This window comes from Lolium rigidum, chromosome 6, assembly GCF_022539505.1.
Source record: "Lolium rigidum isolate FL_2022 chromosome 6, APGP_CSIRO_Lrig_0.1, whole genome shotgun sequence".
Taxonomy (NCBI): domain Eukaryota; kingdom Viridiplantae; phylum Streptophyta; class Magnoliopsida; order Poales; family Poaceae; genus Lolium; species Lolium rigidum.
In genome coordinates this window covers 78,968,763-78,984,567 of record NC_061513.1, presented here as the reverse complement: position 1 = coordinate 78,984,567, position 15,805 = coordinate 78,968,763, and the positions used below count along the sequence as shown (strand labels likewise).

At 46.7% G+C, this 15,805-nt stretch overlaps 1 protein-coding gene across 1 annotated transcript; it reads left to right on the top strand.

The window, feature by feature from the left end:
• Positions 1-9,798: 9,798 nt before the first annotated feature.
• Positions 9,799-15,177, top strand: LOC124660576 (protein ESMERALDA 1-like). Its single transcript, XM_047198395.1, has 10 exons — positions 9,799-10,197; positions 11,735-11,804; positions 12,153-12,220; positions 12,304-12,392; positions 13,018-13,215; positions 13,324-13,528; positions 13,747-13,914; positions 14,079-14,246; positions 14,326-14,516; positions 14,637-15,177. The coding sequence occupies exons 1-10, from the start codon at positions 9,799-9,801 to the stop codon at positions 14,797-14,799; spliced, it is 1,719 nt and encodes a 572-aa protein (XP_047054351.1). The 3' UTR covers positions 14,800-15,177.
• Positions 15,178-15,805: the final 628 nt, after the last annotated feature.

Sequence of the window (15,805 nt, the reverse complement as noted above, 5' to 3'; positions counted from 1 at the left end):
AGTTCATCAACTAATGGCCTTAGGTACACATCGATGTCGTTGCCGGGTTGCTTCGGACCTTGGATGAGCACCGGCATCATAATGAACTTCCGCTTCATGCACAACCAAGGAGGAAGGTTGTAGATGCATAGAGTCACGGGCCAGGTGCTATGGCTGGAGCTCGCTCGCCGAAAGGATTCATGCCATCCGTACTTAGACCAAATCTTATGTTCCTTGCGTCAGCTGCAAAATCTTTAAACTCTCTCGTCGATCTTTCTCCATTGCGTTCCATCTGCGGGGTGTCTCAACTCCCCGTCCGACTTACGGTCCTCTTTGTGCCATCGCAACAACTTGGCATGCTCTTTGTTACTCGAACAGACGTTTCAACCGTGGTATTATAGGAGCATACCACATCACCTTGGCGGGAACCTTCTTCCCGGGTTTCGGCCCTCGACATCGTCACCGGGGTCATCGCCTCGATCTTATAACGCAATGCAGTGCATACCGGACATTCATTCAAATTCTCGTATTCACCGCGGTAGAGGATGCAGTCGTTGATGCATGCATGTATCTTCAGAACCTCTAAACCTAGAGGGTAGACAACCTTCTTTACTTCATACGTACTGGAGGGCAACTCGTTATTCTTTGGAAACATATTATTCAACATTTTCAGCAAGTTTTCAAATCCCGAGTCAGCTACACCTTCATGTGCCTTCCATCTCAGCAAATCCAGTGTGCAGCCCAGCTTTTTCAGACCATTATCGCATCCCGGGTACGGCGACTTTTTGTGATCCTCTAACATGCGATCCAAATTCTCCCTCTCCTTTTCGGTTCGCAGACGACTCCGTGCATCAGCAATGGTCCGACCAAGATCATCAGCGGGCTCATCACGTGCCTCTTCTTGATCACCTTCCCCACCTTCAGCATCATCCATGAAAGTATCACCGAAATGATCAAGATAGCTCTCATCGATGAAATCATCCCCTTCTTCATCTTCTTCCATTATAACCCCTCTTTCTCTATGCTTGGTCCAACAATTATAGCTTGGCATGAAACCATGCCGAATCAGGTGCACGTGAACTTCCCTTGAGGAAGAGTAACCCTTCTGATTCTTACAGTTAACACATGGACAGATAACAAAACCCCCTGCTTGTTCGCATTAGCCACTACGAGGAAATCTTTCAAACCCGTAGTGAATTCGCCGGAGAGTCGGCTAGCGTACATCCATTGCCGATTCATCTGCATTATTATAATACAAAATATATAATTAACCATCATGCATTTGTTAAACTAAATAGAAATTAAACAATGAACTACACACATATGCATATTTTATCAATGACACATATATATGAAAGGTTCAAGTGTTGTTGCTAACCGCAATCGAGGAGGAAAAAATAAATGAGGAAGCTCGATCAAGTGTGGCTCCGACACTTCATATCATGTTTGTTTCATGCTCTTGGGACATTTCATCAAACACCTTGTGTGCATAAGAGGAGCCAAAAGCAAACCATACACCCCCTTGTGAAGTTTGTGAAGAGAAGTGGGCACCAAATGGCTAAGTGCTGTGGGCTGGATGGTATATATAGGGGAGGGGCTTTAGTCGCGGTTGGCCTGGCCAACCGCGACTAAAGGCCTTTGGGCCAGGCCTGAGGACATTTAGTCGCGGTTGGCCAGGCCAACCGCGACTAAAGCCCCTCCCGTCCACCAGCTGGCCACCGAGCGCGCTGGGCCCAGGCCTTTGGTCGCGGTTGGCCAACCGAGCCGCGACTAAAGGCACCATTGGTCGCGGTTTTTGCATTTCCGCGACTAATGGGGCTGGACGGAAGACCTTTTTTCTACCAGTGGTGTCAACCTTCAGAAGTCCTCCATTTTCTTTGGCAATGGATGCCCCGTGGAGACGAAAAATAATCTCAAGCGGGCAGTTGGTATTGAGTGTGAAGCCCTCTCCGAACGATACATGGGACTGCCCACGGTTGTCGGTTGCTCAAAGGAGGGGTGTTTCAAATATCTTCGGGAGCGTTCATGGGGAAAAGTGAAGGGTATAAAAGGTCGAGGCATGTCCAAGGCCGGTAAGGAGACTCTTGTAAAATCTGTTCTCCAAGCAGTCCCCGCCCATACCATGAGCTGCTTTATGTTATCAAAAAAGATCTGCCATCAACTAAGCTCAGTCTCGTCGAACTTCTGGTGGGGGGATACAGAAGGAAAACGCAAGGTCCATTGGATAGGTTGGGATCGCATGTGCAAAGGAAAACAGCGAGGGGGCTTGGGTTTCCGTGACTACAAATCCTTTAATCAAGCGTTTCTCGCCAAGCAAGGATGGAGGATGGTGACTGAGCCTGACTCCCTATGTGCATGAGTTTTAAAAGCACGCTATTTCAAGGAGGGTGATTTCTTGAGTGCTGCCTGTCCAAAGCGTGCGTCGTACACCTGGAGGAGTATTATCCATGGTCGAGAGCTGCTGCGTGCTGGCTTAGTATGGCGTATTGGAGATGGCTCCAATATCCCAGTCTGGACCAGCAACTGGATCCCAAGAGAAGGACTGCAGAGGCCAATGGGAAGAAAGATTGAGGAGTGCCCAGAGTATGTTCGTGATTTCATAAAACCGGGTTAAATCACAAAACCGGGTGAGAACATATGGGATGAAAATAAACTGAGAGTACATTTCCATGACCCAGACGTGGAAGACATTCTTCGCACCCCGTTAGGAAATTCGGGTGCTGTTGATGTGCATGCCTGGAATTTTACGAAGAATGGCCAGTTTTCCATGAGGTCAGCATATCACTTGGCGATTCAACGGAAAAACTTGGCAAGAGGACGTCCTTCTTCTTCTAGGTCGTGTGATGAACACAGGGGTTGGCTCACACTTTGGGATGCACCAGTACCAAAAAAGCAGAAGATTCACACTTGGCGACTGATTGAGAATGGACTAGCGGTGGGAATTGAACTACACCATCGAAAAATTAAAGACGGAATTGTCTGTCTAGCGTGCGGGAGAGAAGAAAGTTTAGTGCACCGCTTCTGGTCCTGTCCTCATTCAGTTGCAGCGTGGAATGCCCTCACGGAGCATGTCAATGTTAGCCTGGGCCAACCACTGAAGGTTCTGCGGTGTCACTCTGAACTGAAGGGGTGGATTCTGGACTGGATTGGGAAGAGCAATGATGATTAGAGGGCTTGGTTTATTACAATGCTTTACAACCTCTAGATAGCGCGAAATGATGTGGGGGAGACTAAGAAACTAGCTGACCTGAAGTCTGTTGCCATGAAAACAATTGCTGGAGTTGAGAAATGGTATAATCTTCATGCACCAGCTACGACGATGTCCGCAAAGCAGAAGGAGCGCTGGCTCGTACCTGATTATATTTGGTGTAAAGTCAATGCGGATGGTGCTTTTCACTCAGCTACTGGATTGGGTGGAGGTGGGGTGGTTCTTAGGGATCACCATGGAAGCTTCATAGCTGGAGCGACCCATTTTTTCCTCACACCTTTGATGCTGAGGATGCTGAGCTCATGGCCTGCAAAAGAGCGTTCCTACTCTCGCAAAGGACATGCAGGTGCAAAGGATCTCCCTGGAAACGGACAGTGTCGGGGCTGCGGTGAAGTTAAACAAGGAGGGACAGGATCGGTCGATTCACGGTCTTGTGGTCATGTAAATAAAAGCTCTCCTTTGAAGCTTTGAAGCATTCTCGGTGCATGCTGTGCGGCGATCAGCTAATGAAGCTGCTCATAGATAGGCAAAAGTAGGCTGCGATAATAAAGTTTGTAAGATCTGGATGGGTGTACCACCGGATTGTGTTAGGAATTGTCTTGTACTGGATATGTCTGAAGTTTAATATAATCGCAGCGTTGATCTCAGAAAAAAAACTATACCAGTCTGTATTTAGACCTGGTGTGAATACTTTTGTAAAGCACGTTGCTTCATTGTTGAAACAAGTTGAGACATTGAAAGAAGGGTATGTCTATTCATATTTGTTAAAGGTGAAATAATAACAATCTTTATTGAAACCCTATGATTGGTTATGAGTTCCTCCTGCCTCCCAGGCTGCTCGCGCGGGCGACTTGGAGGCGACCACGAAACCCTAAAAGAGCGTGTCGCGACCCTCCCTGGCCAGCGTAGGTGGTGGTGGTGGCGCCTGGCTGCCAAAGGCGGTGGGCTGTGTGGCGTACCCCTATGAAATCCCTTCGCGCGGAGGGGTGTTGTCGCGCGCGCCGGGAGACGGCGCGGTGATGGAGCGGCGGATGATGGCATGGCAGCGCGACAAGACGATGCTAGAGGCTACGTGGCGGTAGTGTTGACAGTTAAGTAACTAAACTTATCTCGACTACTTACTAAAAAGCAAACTAAGCATCCATCCCAAGCTTCCGGCCTGGCTTGGTCATTTTCTTTTTATTTCTTTTTCTTTTTCTTTTCTTTTCTTGCTTTGCTTTTTATTTTATTATACTTATCTTTCTTATCAGTTTTGATTACATATGTGTATTGAGAAATAAAATTTGCAGACCCGTGACAACGCACGGGCATTTGTACTAGTCCCTTCAAAAGATGAGACTGTGATCGAACAAGCAAAGTCCTGTAAAAGCCAATGGGAAGAATATCCCGTCATCACCTATGCACGCGACAGGTTGGAATGAGAACGAGGAAACGTTGTGTCCTTTGCCTCACCTCTGCAGATTAGCATCCGCTGGAAGAACTGCAAATAAATAAATAAAAAGGGGCATCTCCTGGAAGGAATTTGACGTTGTCTCGGCACAGCCTCTTCGCAGCTACGAAACTTCGAAATAAGGAAAGCTATCAATCTCCAAGCGCGTGCATGCGTGGGAAATTTATGGACAATAAAGGGACGCGTGTTAAGAGACTTCACATACTGTCACATGATACATCCCACTTTCCCCCTCCTTCTCCTTGCTCCAGAGAAAGGCGAAGAGGGCGGCGACCAGTCTTCTCCCTCCCTTCGCCGGCAAGCCTGCGAGTTCCTTGTCCCTCCGCCGGCCGCTCCGGCCGCGGGAGGGATGGGGAACCCTGGGTTCTTGGTCCGGTGTGTAGATAGGGTAGATCTAGGGTTTGGTGGCGGCGGCGTTTTGGTGGCGGCGTCGGCGCGGCTCCATCCAATAAGATTGCTCAGGCTCCAGCCGTATCTCGGCTTCGCCGAGGAGCTCGTGAGCTATGGTTCTTGCCACTCCCAGATGGCAAGAGTAGGATGCCTTGAAGCTGTCGGTGAGGAGATGGCGGCGAAAGCTTTGTGGGCTTTTTGTTCTCTGGCTTCGACCCCGTCCAGATAGTGTGCCCTCCGGCGCCGTCGCGAAGCCTGGAGTCCCTGTTCAGGAGGGAGGAAGACGGTTGGTGGCTACTTCCGTTGGTGGCGCCGGCGACCGTTCGGTGAGGATGATGGCTCGGGAGCAGGTTGGCGGCTCGATGCTGGAAGATCTGTCGTTCTCACCCGATTTGATCGGTGTGGAGCGGCAGATTTGGGATCCGTTCTGCAGCATGGAGATGAGCCCCGTGCGCGATAGCGGAATTCTTCGCTCCTCTTTGCGAGGAGCTTCCCGTGCGACCCACAAAGCCACCGATGGCGAGGTGCTGGCTCGGATCCGGCGATGGAGGAAGAAGATGGTGTTTGCAGGGACCTCTAGGCCCTTTTGTGTAAATTTCTTTTGTTGGGGGTTTTTTTTGCAAATGTTCTCGGTCCTGTGTCCTCTAGTTTCTTCTAGATTCCGTGTGTGTTGTACTGGGTTTGTTTAATATATGTTTCGTGGTTTCTCTTAAAAAAATACTGTTGTCACACGCAATGTTGTCAGCTACAAGTATTTCGGGGATTTTTAATTGATTAAATCTTAAATAGTGTTGTCACATACTGTCACATACTTGTGACACGCAATGTTGTCATACTCTCTCCGGCGGATTTAAGCAATTAAATATGTAACAAGTATTTCAGGGATTTTTAGTTGCGCGATCCATAACAGCAACCTAAACTGTTCTGTCCGTTTTGGTCGGCACGCGACTAAAATTTGGGTCGTGGTTCGGTCCGCTAGGCCGGTGGCTCCAGCGGCGCGAGCCATTCAGTCAACGCTGGTATTTTGGCCAAGGCTAGCCAATTTGACAGTTCTAATCACATTTAAGCACATTGGCATATTGTAAATCGGCAATTAAATAAAGTGGCAAACATGTGCAATTGCCCTTTAGGCGTCGCTAACAAGTGGCAAGTTCCTCCCTGATGGCGTGTAACTCACACGTTCGTTGGGAACCCCAAGAGGAAGGTATGATGCGCACAGTAGCAAGTTTTCCCTCAGAAAGAAACCAAGGTTTAATCGAACCAGTAGGAGCCAAGAAGCACGTTGAAGGTTGATGGTGGCGAAATGTGATGCGGCGCAACAATAGGGATTCCGGCGCCAACGTGGAATCTGCACAACAAAACCAAAGTACTTTGTCCCAACGAAACAGTGAGGTTGTCAATCTCACCGGCTTGCTGTAACAAAGGATTAAGCGTATCGAGTGGAAGATGTTTGCAAAGAAAACAGTAAAACACAATTGCAGTAGATTGTATGCTATGTAAAGAATAGGACCGGGGTCCACGAGTTCACTAGAGGTGTCTCTCCCATAAGATAAAAGCATGTTGGGTGAACAAATTACAGTCGGGCAATTGACAAATAGAGAAAGGCATAACAATGCATGTACATGATATGATAAATATAGTGAGATTTAATTGGGCATTACGACAAAGTACATAGACCGCCATCCAACTGCATCTATGCCTAAAAAGTCCACCTTCGGGTTATCATCCGAACCCCATTCGGTATTAAGTTGCTAAGCAACGAGACAATTGCATTAAGTATGGTGCGTAATGTAATCGACAACTACATCCTTAGACATAGAATCAATGTTTTATCCCTAGTGGCAACAAGCACAACACAACCTTAGAACTTTCGTCACTCGTCCCGGTGTCAATGCGGGCATGAACCCACTATCGAGCATAAATACTCCCTCTTGGAGTTAAGAGTAAAAACTTGGCCAGAGCCTCTACTAATAACGGAGAGCATGCAAGATCATAAACAACACATAAACAATAGATTGATAATCATCATAACATAGTATTCTCTATCCATCGGATCCCGACAAACACAACATATAGAATTACGGATAGATGATCTTGATCATGTTAGGCAGCTCACAAGATCCAACAATGAAGCACAACAAGGAGAAGACGACCATCTAGCTACGCTATGGACCCATGGTCCAGGGGTGAACTACTCACTCATCACTCCGGAGGCGATCATGGCGATGAAGAGTCCTCCGGGAGATGAATCCTCTCTCCGGCGAGGGTGCGGGAGGCGATCTCCTGAATCCCCGAGATGGGATTCGCGGCGGCGTCTCCGGAAGGTTTTCCGTATCGTGGCTCTCGGTGCGGGGGTTTCGCGACGGAGGCTATTTGTAGGCGGAAGGGTAGGTCAGGGGGGCTCACGAGGGGCCCAGATGACAGGGCCACGCGGCCAGGGGCCAGGCCGCGCCGCCCTGTGGTCTGCCCACCTCGTGGCCCCACTTCGTTATCTCTTCGGTCTTCTGGAAGCTTCGTGCAAAAATAGGACCCTGGGCGAAGATTTCGTCCAATTCCGAGAATATTTCCTTACTAGGATTTCTGAAACCAAAAACAGCAGAAAACAAGAATCGGCTCTTCGGCATCTTGTTAATAGGTTAGTTCCAGAAAATGCATAAATATGACATATAATGTGCATAAAACATGTAGGTATCATCAATAAAGTAGCATGGAACATAAGAAATTATCGATACGTTGGAGACGTATCACTCCCAAATATGAAAAATGAGACAATATCATACAATATATTCAAAAGGCGGTAAGTTTCTTCCAAATAGCAATTATCAATGCCATTGCCCTTTGGATGATATTTTTCCTCCTCTCGATCCAAGCCCTTTGTTCGGGGTTGGAGATGATGTCCAAGTCGGTGAGCATGATCCGGTTCTCCTCAGTCATGACTTTGGCTTTGGCCTCGAGGAGCCTAGACCTAGCATCGCTATCCATGAGCTTAGCCTTGGCTTCGGCCTCGAGGAGCCTAGACCTGGCATCGGCATCCACGAGCATAGCCTTGGCTTCGGCCTCGAGGAGCCTAGACCTGGCATCGGCATCCACGAGCCTAGCCTTGTCTTCGGCCTCGAGGAGCCTAGCCTTGGCTTCGGCCTCGAGGAGCCTAGACCTGGCATCGGCATCCATGAGCCTAGCCTTGTCTTCGGCCTCGAGGAGCCTAGCCTTGGCTTTGGCCTCGAGGAGCCTAGACCTGGCATTGTGCTCTTCCACCTCAATAAATCTCATATGGAGATCAGCAAAGCTCTTGGTTGTAGCCTCTTTTTCTTTGTGTCGCCGCTCTTCCTCTTGACAGTGGTCTCTATCTCCTTGACCATCAAATCCCTCAAGATGTTTTGGAACGTCAACGAGGAAGCTTGATAGTTGATGTCGGCCTTGGAGGCCTTGTGGCCTATAGGTCGGCTGGCATGGCCACCATTGTATGGCCCGTCATTACTGTCTTTTTGGTCGATGGCGGCTAGTCGATCATTCTGTCGAACATGTTGACTGGTGGTGACATGTTGGCAGTAGAGATGCGCCATTGCTTCTTCGCGCGCCGCCAATGTTGTGTCTCCGGCCGTGGGAGTGCGGTTGTGGTCGATGGCATGCCATGCCGTCTCCAACGACGTCGCCCGAGGATCGCGAAGTCAGGATAGCGCGCATCCGAGACTCCCGTGGTCGTCGTATTGCACGCTTCTCCGACTTGACCCGACGATCCTCTGATGTCATATCATTGGTGAGCTTCTTCGGCTTGGCCATCTTATTGGCGGCGCCACCGGCGACGGACACGACGATGGGATGGGATCCATCGCTTCCGCTCCCATCGGCCAAATTTCAGCATAGAGTTTTTGGAAGGAATTAAGTGGTTTTTGTGGCACTGGCGAGATGGACCAGCGTGGTCAACGGGAGGACGCGCGCTGCCCGGTCTGACCCATCCACAATCCAAATTTGGTGAAGGGATGAAGCGGTACGTGTGAGCGATGCTGAAGCGTGCCACAGCATGTCAACTTATCCATATGGGCTGTTCCAGACGAGCGAGCCAGGACTGGTTAGGATGCTCGTAGAATGTGATGGAATAGCATGATTTTGTGATAGCGGTTAACGTCGGAAGCACACGTATTGAGCGTGAGGAGGGAGCAGTCCAAGTCGCCAGTGCGAATACAATTCGTCTCACAAGGTCCACTACCGACTTGGTATCCTTGTCACCAACCACGCTCAACACGGCAGCATCAGTAGGACCGTTTTTCCGTCACGGTCCTAGGCGGGCAAAGATCGCAACGTATCTCTCCCCCACACCCAGCTGTCCACCCACAGTCGAGAAGCAGCTGACCATTCCAAAATCCTCCGAGACCTTCCACTTCGACGTCAGCGCTCTATCCCCTGAGTGCCCCACCCACCGGCCGCCCCGGAACAAACAAGACGCCAGGTCCCCGGTCAGCGGCGGGCGGCGCCACCCGTTGCCGACGAGCCCGCAGCCAAACCCGCATCCCCCACCCACCACCAAAACTCCTCCCCAATTCGAACCCACGCGCTCACGCGCCGCCCGCATGCCCTGCCTGCGCCTCCTCCAACAAGCGCAGCAGGCCAGCGGACTCCTGACTCCACCTCTCTCCTCCGGGAGTCCTCCCTCTGTGTCTCTCGCCGGGGAAAACCGATCGATAAAGCGGCGGCCGAAACCCCGACACCAGCCGACAAACCCCTCGCACCGCATAGGAAGCACCGGGCGGGGGATTCCACTCCGGACCCTCCGATGCAGCACCACGCGTACAGCCGGCTGGGGAGCCTCGGCGGCGCCGCCTCCGCCGCGGCCCCGTCCCCGCCGTCGTCCCCGCGGCGGGCGTGGGGGCGGAAGGCGTCCGCGAAGGGGGCCGCCACCTCCACCTCAAGGGCGGCGGCCGGGGCCGGCGCCGGAGCGGGGAGGGCGCGGAGGGCGGCGCGGGCGGTGCTGGCGGCGCTGCTGCGGAGGCAGGCGGTGTTCCTCTTCGCCCCGCTGCTCTACGTCGCGGCCATGCTGCTCTACATGGGCTCCGTCTCCCTCGACGGCGTGCCCCGCATCATCTCGCGCCCCGCGCCCGGGTCCATGTACCGCAGCCCGCAGCTGTACGCCCGACTCCGCGCCGACATGGACGCCGACAACGCCACCGACGCGGTGAGCGCCTCCTCTTCCCTGCTCATCTCTGGCCCGGCAGCGTTGGACTAGCAGTTCATTCATGTTTTCGATCGAACTATTCACTCCATTTCCGCGATAGGCGAATACTGGATGCTCGGCTTGCGTTCGGTGCTTGGATCATTGGGTGCGGAGAATTTTCGGAGGGGTCTAGTTTCAGCGTGTCCTCGGGAGACATTGAAACTGTGTCTGTGGCTGTGTTGCCTAGTGCCGTGTACTTGTTTGGATTGTTCTAGTCCGTGCCTGTCAGGATTCAGGACTAATATGGGCTTGTTTCCTCCCCAATCGCTGCTGAGCTACAATACAGCCGTGCAAACGTATGCGAGAGTGGATGACAGGGCAAGCTAACCATGTTTCGCCAGTTGAAACATACTCTGATTCGTTGGGTTCCTTGTATTTTAGTTGGCTGGGAGAAGCTGTGTATCTTGGCCAGAATCAGATAGCTGATGAGTTGCTTTGAACAATAAGATGTGGGGAATGTCATAAATGTCAGCCTATTGGTGTCACATCGATTCACAAGTTGTGATGACTACACCTCATTTGTATTTTCCTCCCATTGTTATTATTGTTATCAGTTGCAGCAGCACCTCAAGGACATATGCTGGTTTCTTCCTGGATACGCTGCCAAATTCAATGTAGCCATAAAAACAAAGCATACATAGAAGCCTAGTAAGTGGTAACTAATAAATGCAATGCATGTCTTGACTAAAATAAACTGGATGAAACATATTACAAGCGTAGGAAGTTCTAAATAACTTTAGAACAGTAGTATAACTACTTGCATATTTAGGAATGCCAAGCGCGCAACTGTTGTATTTGTGAACTTCACGGAGGATAAAACACCTGATGTAAACTATCCACAAGCAGTCCGCAGTTCTGCTGGTCTGCTGCTTCTAAATTTGAATCATGTGAATGAGTGTAACAATGCATGTGGTTACGACCATCTGGCCAAACACGCCCTTTTATATTAGTAGATATGATGACAGGTAATTTTATGATTCAAATGGATGAAACTTGTGTGTCTCATAACCTTCAGCACCAAACCCTTTGTGTTCAGTGGTTGCTCATGATTTACCCATTGCTCAAGGAAAATGGTATAGGTCGGTAGCAGACAATAACAGATACAACTCTTGTTACGTGCTATAACAATACCTTTATTTTGACTGTGGTGAAAGTCTATCTTCGAAGAGGGAGTATACAATAAAGATAGTTGCGCCCCGGTGGTATAATTTAGAGTTAAATGGCTGTTTATTATTATGGCCTGGGACTTAATGCATTTCACTGTTCATTGTCCTTGATGTATTTTCTAATAGGTGTCAGGACTTACAGTGTGATCTAGTAGAGCTTCATGCCTACATGTTCATGTTGTATGTTATAAGAGAGTTTGTCTTCCATTCTGTTGTGTTTGTGTGATATGTATTTTGCTGCATCCTGTTGTTACCTATTATTCTAAATTCACATATATATATGTATTTTGCATGTTATGTTTTCTTATTCTCATATTGTTACATTTTTGTAGCTAGCAACTGTATGGCGACATGCTTACAAAGGTGGTGTTTGGCAACCTTGCATAAGAAATAACACCTATGGTATGTCAATTTAAATGATTTTAATATTTGTTTGTACTTCTAAATTCAAATACTAGGTTTGTTTTACTGATATAGCTTTATGAATTCTAAAGAAGATTAGCTTTGTTTTTCTCCATATTTACCATCGAACGATCTCTGGTTTGCAGTAGGGACACTTTAATTAAATTGCCCTGGTGTGAATCCTTTGTAGTTGACAAAATGGAACACTTCATGTATTTGACATATTTAGCCACAATATTCGCAGTACTCTATTTTGTTTGTTAGTATACGGCAGATGCCATTTCGCATGATGTACCTCATATCGAATGAAATACATATCATTTTTTGGTTACTTCTGTGTTTTGGTAGGTTTGCCTGAACCAAATGGGTACATATATGTGGAGGCAAATGGTGGTTTGAATCAGCAAAGGACATCGGTATTTACTTTTCCCAAGAAAATCAGATTGTAAATTTTCAATGTACAATGGGTTGGTCACAGATATTTCCTATTGTTTTGTAGATATGCAATGCAGTCGCAGTTGCTGGTTTTCTGAACGCAACTCTTATAATCCCAAATTTCCACTATCACAGCATTTGGAGGGATCCTAGGTTTATTTCTATCTGATATCCATGATGATGATTATGATCCTTAATAATGCTGCTGTGTTCTTGTATGCCCTCCACTATCTGTATATAATCTTGTTGTACCATGACATTTGGTTAGGATTGATAAATTTGAATTTATCGTCGTTGACAGTTTTCCTAAACAACAAGAATGACACTGCACTAACTTTACATGCATGTCTCTTTGATATGTACGGTTTTATAAAGGCTCCAAATTAACAATTATTGGCCAGATTCACACTAGAGAGCTCAAATTGTTAGCTATGAACTGTTATCCTTTTCTTTTTGCATGATGTACAGTCAGGCTATGTTCAATGGCTGAAACAAAATGAATTATCCAAGTAGGCAGTTAGTCAATTTTAGAATCTACTTGGGAGACCATTGGAAACAATACCTTTTTCTTTGAAGTCTTTCTTGTGTTAGGAATGCAGAATTTCAGCGTTCTGGTGGTTCTGTAAAAAAATACCTTTTATTATAAAATAAATCCCAGATGTGTTGGAATATGGTGGTTTTCTTGAAAGTTTGGGTCTTAGTTCAATTTTAATTTAGTTTCTATTAAGTTTGTCTACAATATAAAAGGTTAGATACTAATTTTTTTTTGTTGGTACAGCAAATTTAGTGATATTTATGATGCGGATCACTTTGTCCAGCATTTGAAAAATGATGTCCGAGTGGTTGACAAGGTGCCTGAATTCATAATGGAGCGGTTTAATCACAATATGAGTAATGTTTTTAATTTCAAGATAAAGGCTTGGTCTTCTATTGAATACTACAGAGATGTTGTTCTTCCGAAATTGATTGAAGAAAGGTGAGTTAAAGTCAATTTGGTTATTGCAGTTCTGAAGAATCTGTACTTCTGGCATTATTCAGTTTAACCATTATATGACCTTTTAACAGTACTGTCTGTAAATTATAGGCTCATTAGGATATCACCTTTTGCAAATCGGCTGTCATTTGATGCTCCGCCTGCTGTTCAACGACTGAGATGCCTTGCTAACTTTGAAGCCTTAAAGTTTTCTAAACCAATCACCGCTTTATCTGACACTTTAATATCTCGGATGAGAGCAAAAAGCACGGAAAACCACGGAAAATATGTAGCGGTACATCTCCGTTTTGAAGAGGTTGGTTTTCTTATATAAAAAGATGTGTGCATCATGTTTCTTAGTCTGCTTATGAACCTACAAGACATACTAAGGAGGGTGTAGGGTGACTACCAGGTCCTAGTTACTATCACTGTGTTGAGAAATCGACACATTCTTCTGTCAGAATTTCACTTCTGAAGTATGGCTTGCACATGCTTATCTGATAAAAGAACTGTCATCCATTGTGTTTTTTACAGGATATGGTTGCTTTCTCTTGCTGTGTCTTTGACGGTGGTGATGAGGAGAAGAAAGAATTGGATGTGGCCAGGGAAAGAGGCTGGCGTGGTAAATTTACTAGGCCCGGACGTGTAATAAGGCCTGGAGCAATAAGGATGAATGGGAAATGTCCACTTACACCTTTGGAGGTATGCTATGTAATGGCAGTGTTACTTCTTTGAAAGATGCTCCAGGAATTTCATTATGAAGTGAATACAAGATATATTTCCAGCAAGTTTATTCTGATCTCGACAATAGTCGGTACTGGTTTTTTGTCACAAAGACTTACATGTCCATGATGTGTGGTGTTTAGGTCGGATTAATGCTTCGTGGAATGGGTTTCAGTAATAACACTTCCATCTATTTGGCTTCTGGAAAGATATATAAAGCAGAGAAGAACATGGCTCCTCTTCTTGAAATGTTCCCTCTCTTACAGACAAAAGAAACATTGGCATCAGATGAAGAACTTGCTCCTTTCAAGGTTTGTAGGAATCAGAGCTGCAAAACTTTATTTACTGAACTTTGAAGTATGATGCTCTAACATAGTGCATGCTTTCCAGAATTTCTCCTCGAGGATGGCGGCTATTGACTACAGTGTCTGTGTACATAGTGAGGTTTTCGTGACTACTCAAGGTGGAAATTTTCCTCAATTTCTTCTTGGTCATAGAAGATACTTGTATGGTGGGCATTCAAAGACAATTAAGCCTGATAAAAGAAGATTGGCCATACTCTTTGACAGTCCACGTATCGGGTATGTTTATTGTGGTCCATGACCAGTTCTTCACTTTGAAAGACTTGGATATCTTTGTATTTCTTCATTTTTGAAATCCTAAATTGTATTTTATTAAAGCTGCACTCCCCTTTTATGCAGATGGAAATCATTGAGACGCCAGTTGCTTAATATGAGGTCACACAGCGATTCCAAGGGTATTCAGATGAAAAGAGCAAATGAATCTATATACTCATTTCCATGCCCTGACTGCATGTGCCGTTCCAATAAATCAGAACACTCTAAACCCATCCAGGCTAGATAGTATCTGCCTTGACTGCTTTGACTGATCCTGATTCTTTTTGACATCATGGTACAGTATGCTCATTCTTTCCGTGCAGTCTGGTGGTGTGATGTTCCTCATCAGACACCCCTATTGCAGTGTTCCACTCCTTCCCCCCATGTCGACTTTTGCAGAGACATGTTCAGGATATATTCACGTGGGCTAATTCTGGGGCTAACAATACACTGATCTCCTCTATACTAGATGTATCTCTTAGGTCTTAACCATCTCTAGGGCTATTCCTTGACAATGTAGTGTCAATCTTCATGTTGTGTTTGTAGTTCTCTTTGTACATTGCTCAGCTAGGAAGCAAACACAAATTGTGATATATGAATTTTGAAGGGAAGACACACATTGTTCGCATTGTTCTAGTTTGTCTATGATTTTATCTGATGTTGGCCCCTTCTCTCAATGTATTTTTATTGTCTATTCTTTGGAGTGGTACAATGCAGAGTAGATGGTAGATTATTCCAGGGTTGTCTTCATTGCTGCGTAGCTTGGTTGCGCCGCTACAGAAGACAAATTATGGTGAATGCAAAGAAGGATATCATATTTCTAAGGTGAGTGGAGATTTGGTGCACATAGACACCAGTGACCCCATTTATTTTTTTAAAATAGCATCATATTTCTAAGGTGAGTGGAGATTTCGTGCACATGCTACATGTCTCATTGGACACTGTCTGAGCAACCAGGTATCCATCTACAGAGGTAAACAAGTACTCGTATTTTAACTTTTTAAGTGTCGTATTTTGTTTACATTTCTCTGCGCCTGTTACGTGTCATTGTGGACTGTCTGAAGGACAGTGTAAACAGTCTTTTGAGTGAGTATTTTGTTGAGTACTTTATTACGTAGAGGACGCAAAGTCACAAAGCGGCAGTTATGTAAAGCAGCTTTCATATCGAGTCCGGCCACATGCTCGGTTTGGCGGTTTGCAGTAGATGGAGCTGTACTCTACGGGGACGATAGCACTTCTGAGAGAAGCTGGTG

Excerpts from the sequence above, each read along its gene's own strand:
- LOC124660576 (XM_047198395.1), top strand. The coding sequence starts at position 9,799 with ATGCAGCACCACGCGTACAGCCGGCTGGGGAGCCTCGGCGGCGCCGCC. Across the intron at positions 13,529-13,746 it reads TACATCTCCGTTTTGAAGAG|GATATGGTTGCTTTCTCTTG; the intron begins GTTGGTTTTCTT and ends TGTTTTTTACAG. Across the intron at positions 14,247-14,325 it reads AAGAACTTGCTCCTTTCAAG|AATTTCTCCTCGAGGATGGC; the intron begins GTTTGTAGGAAT and ends CATGCTTTCCAG.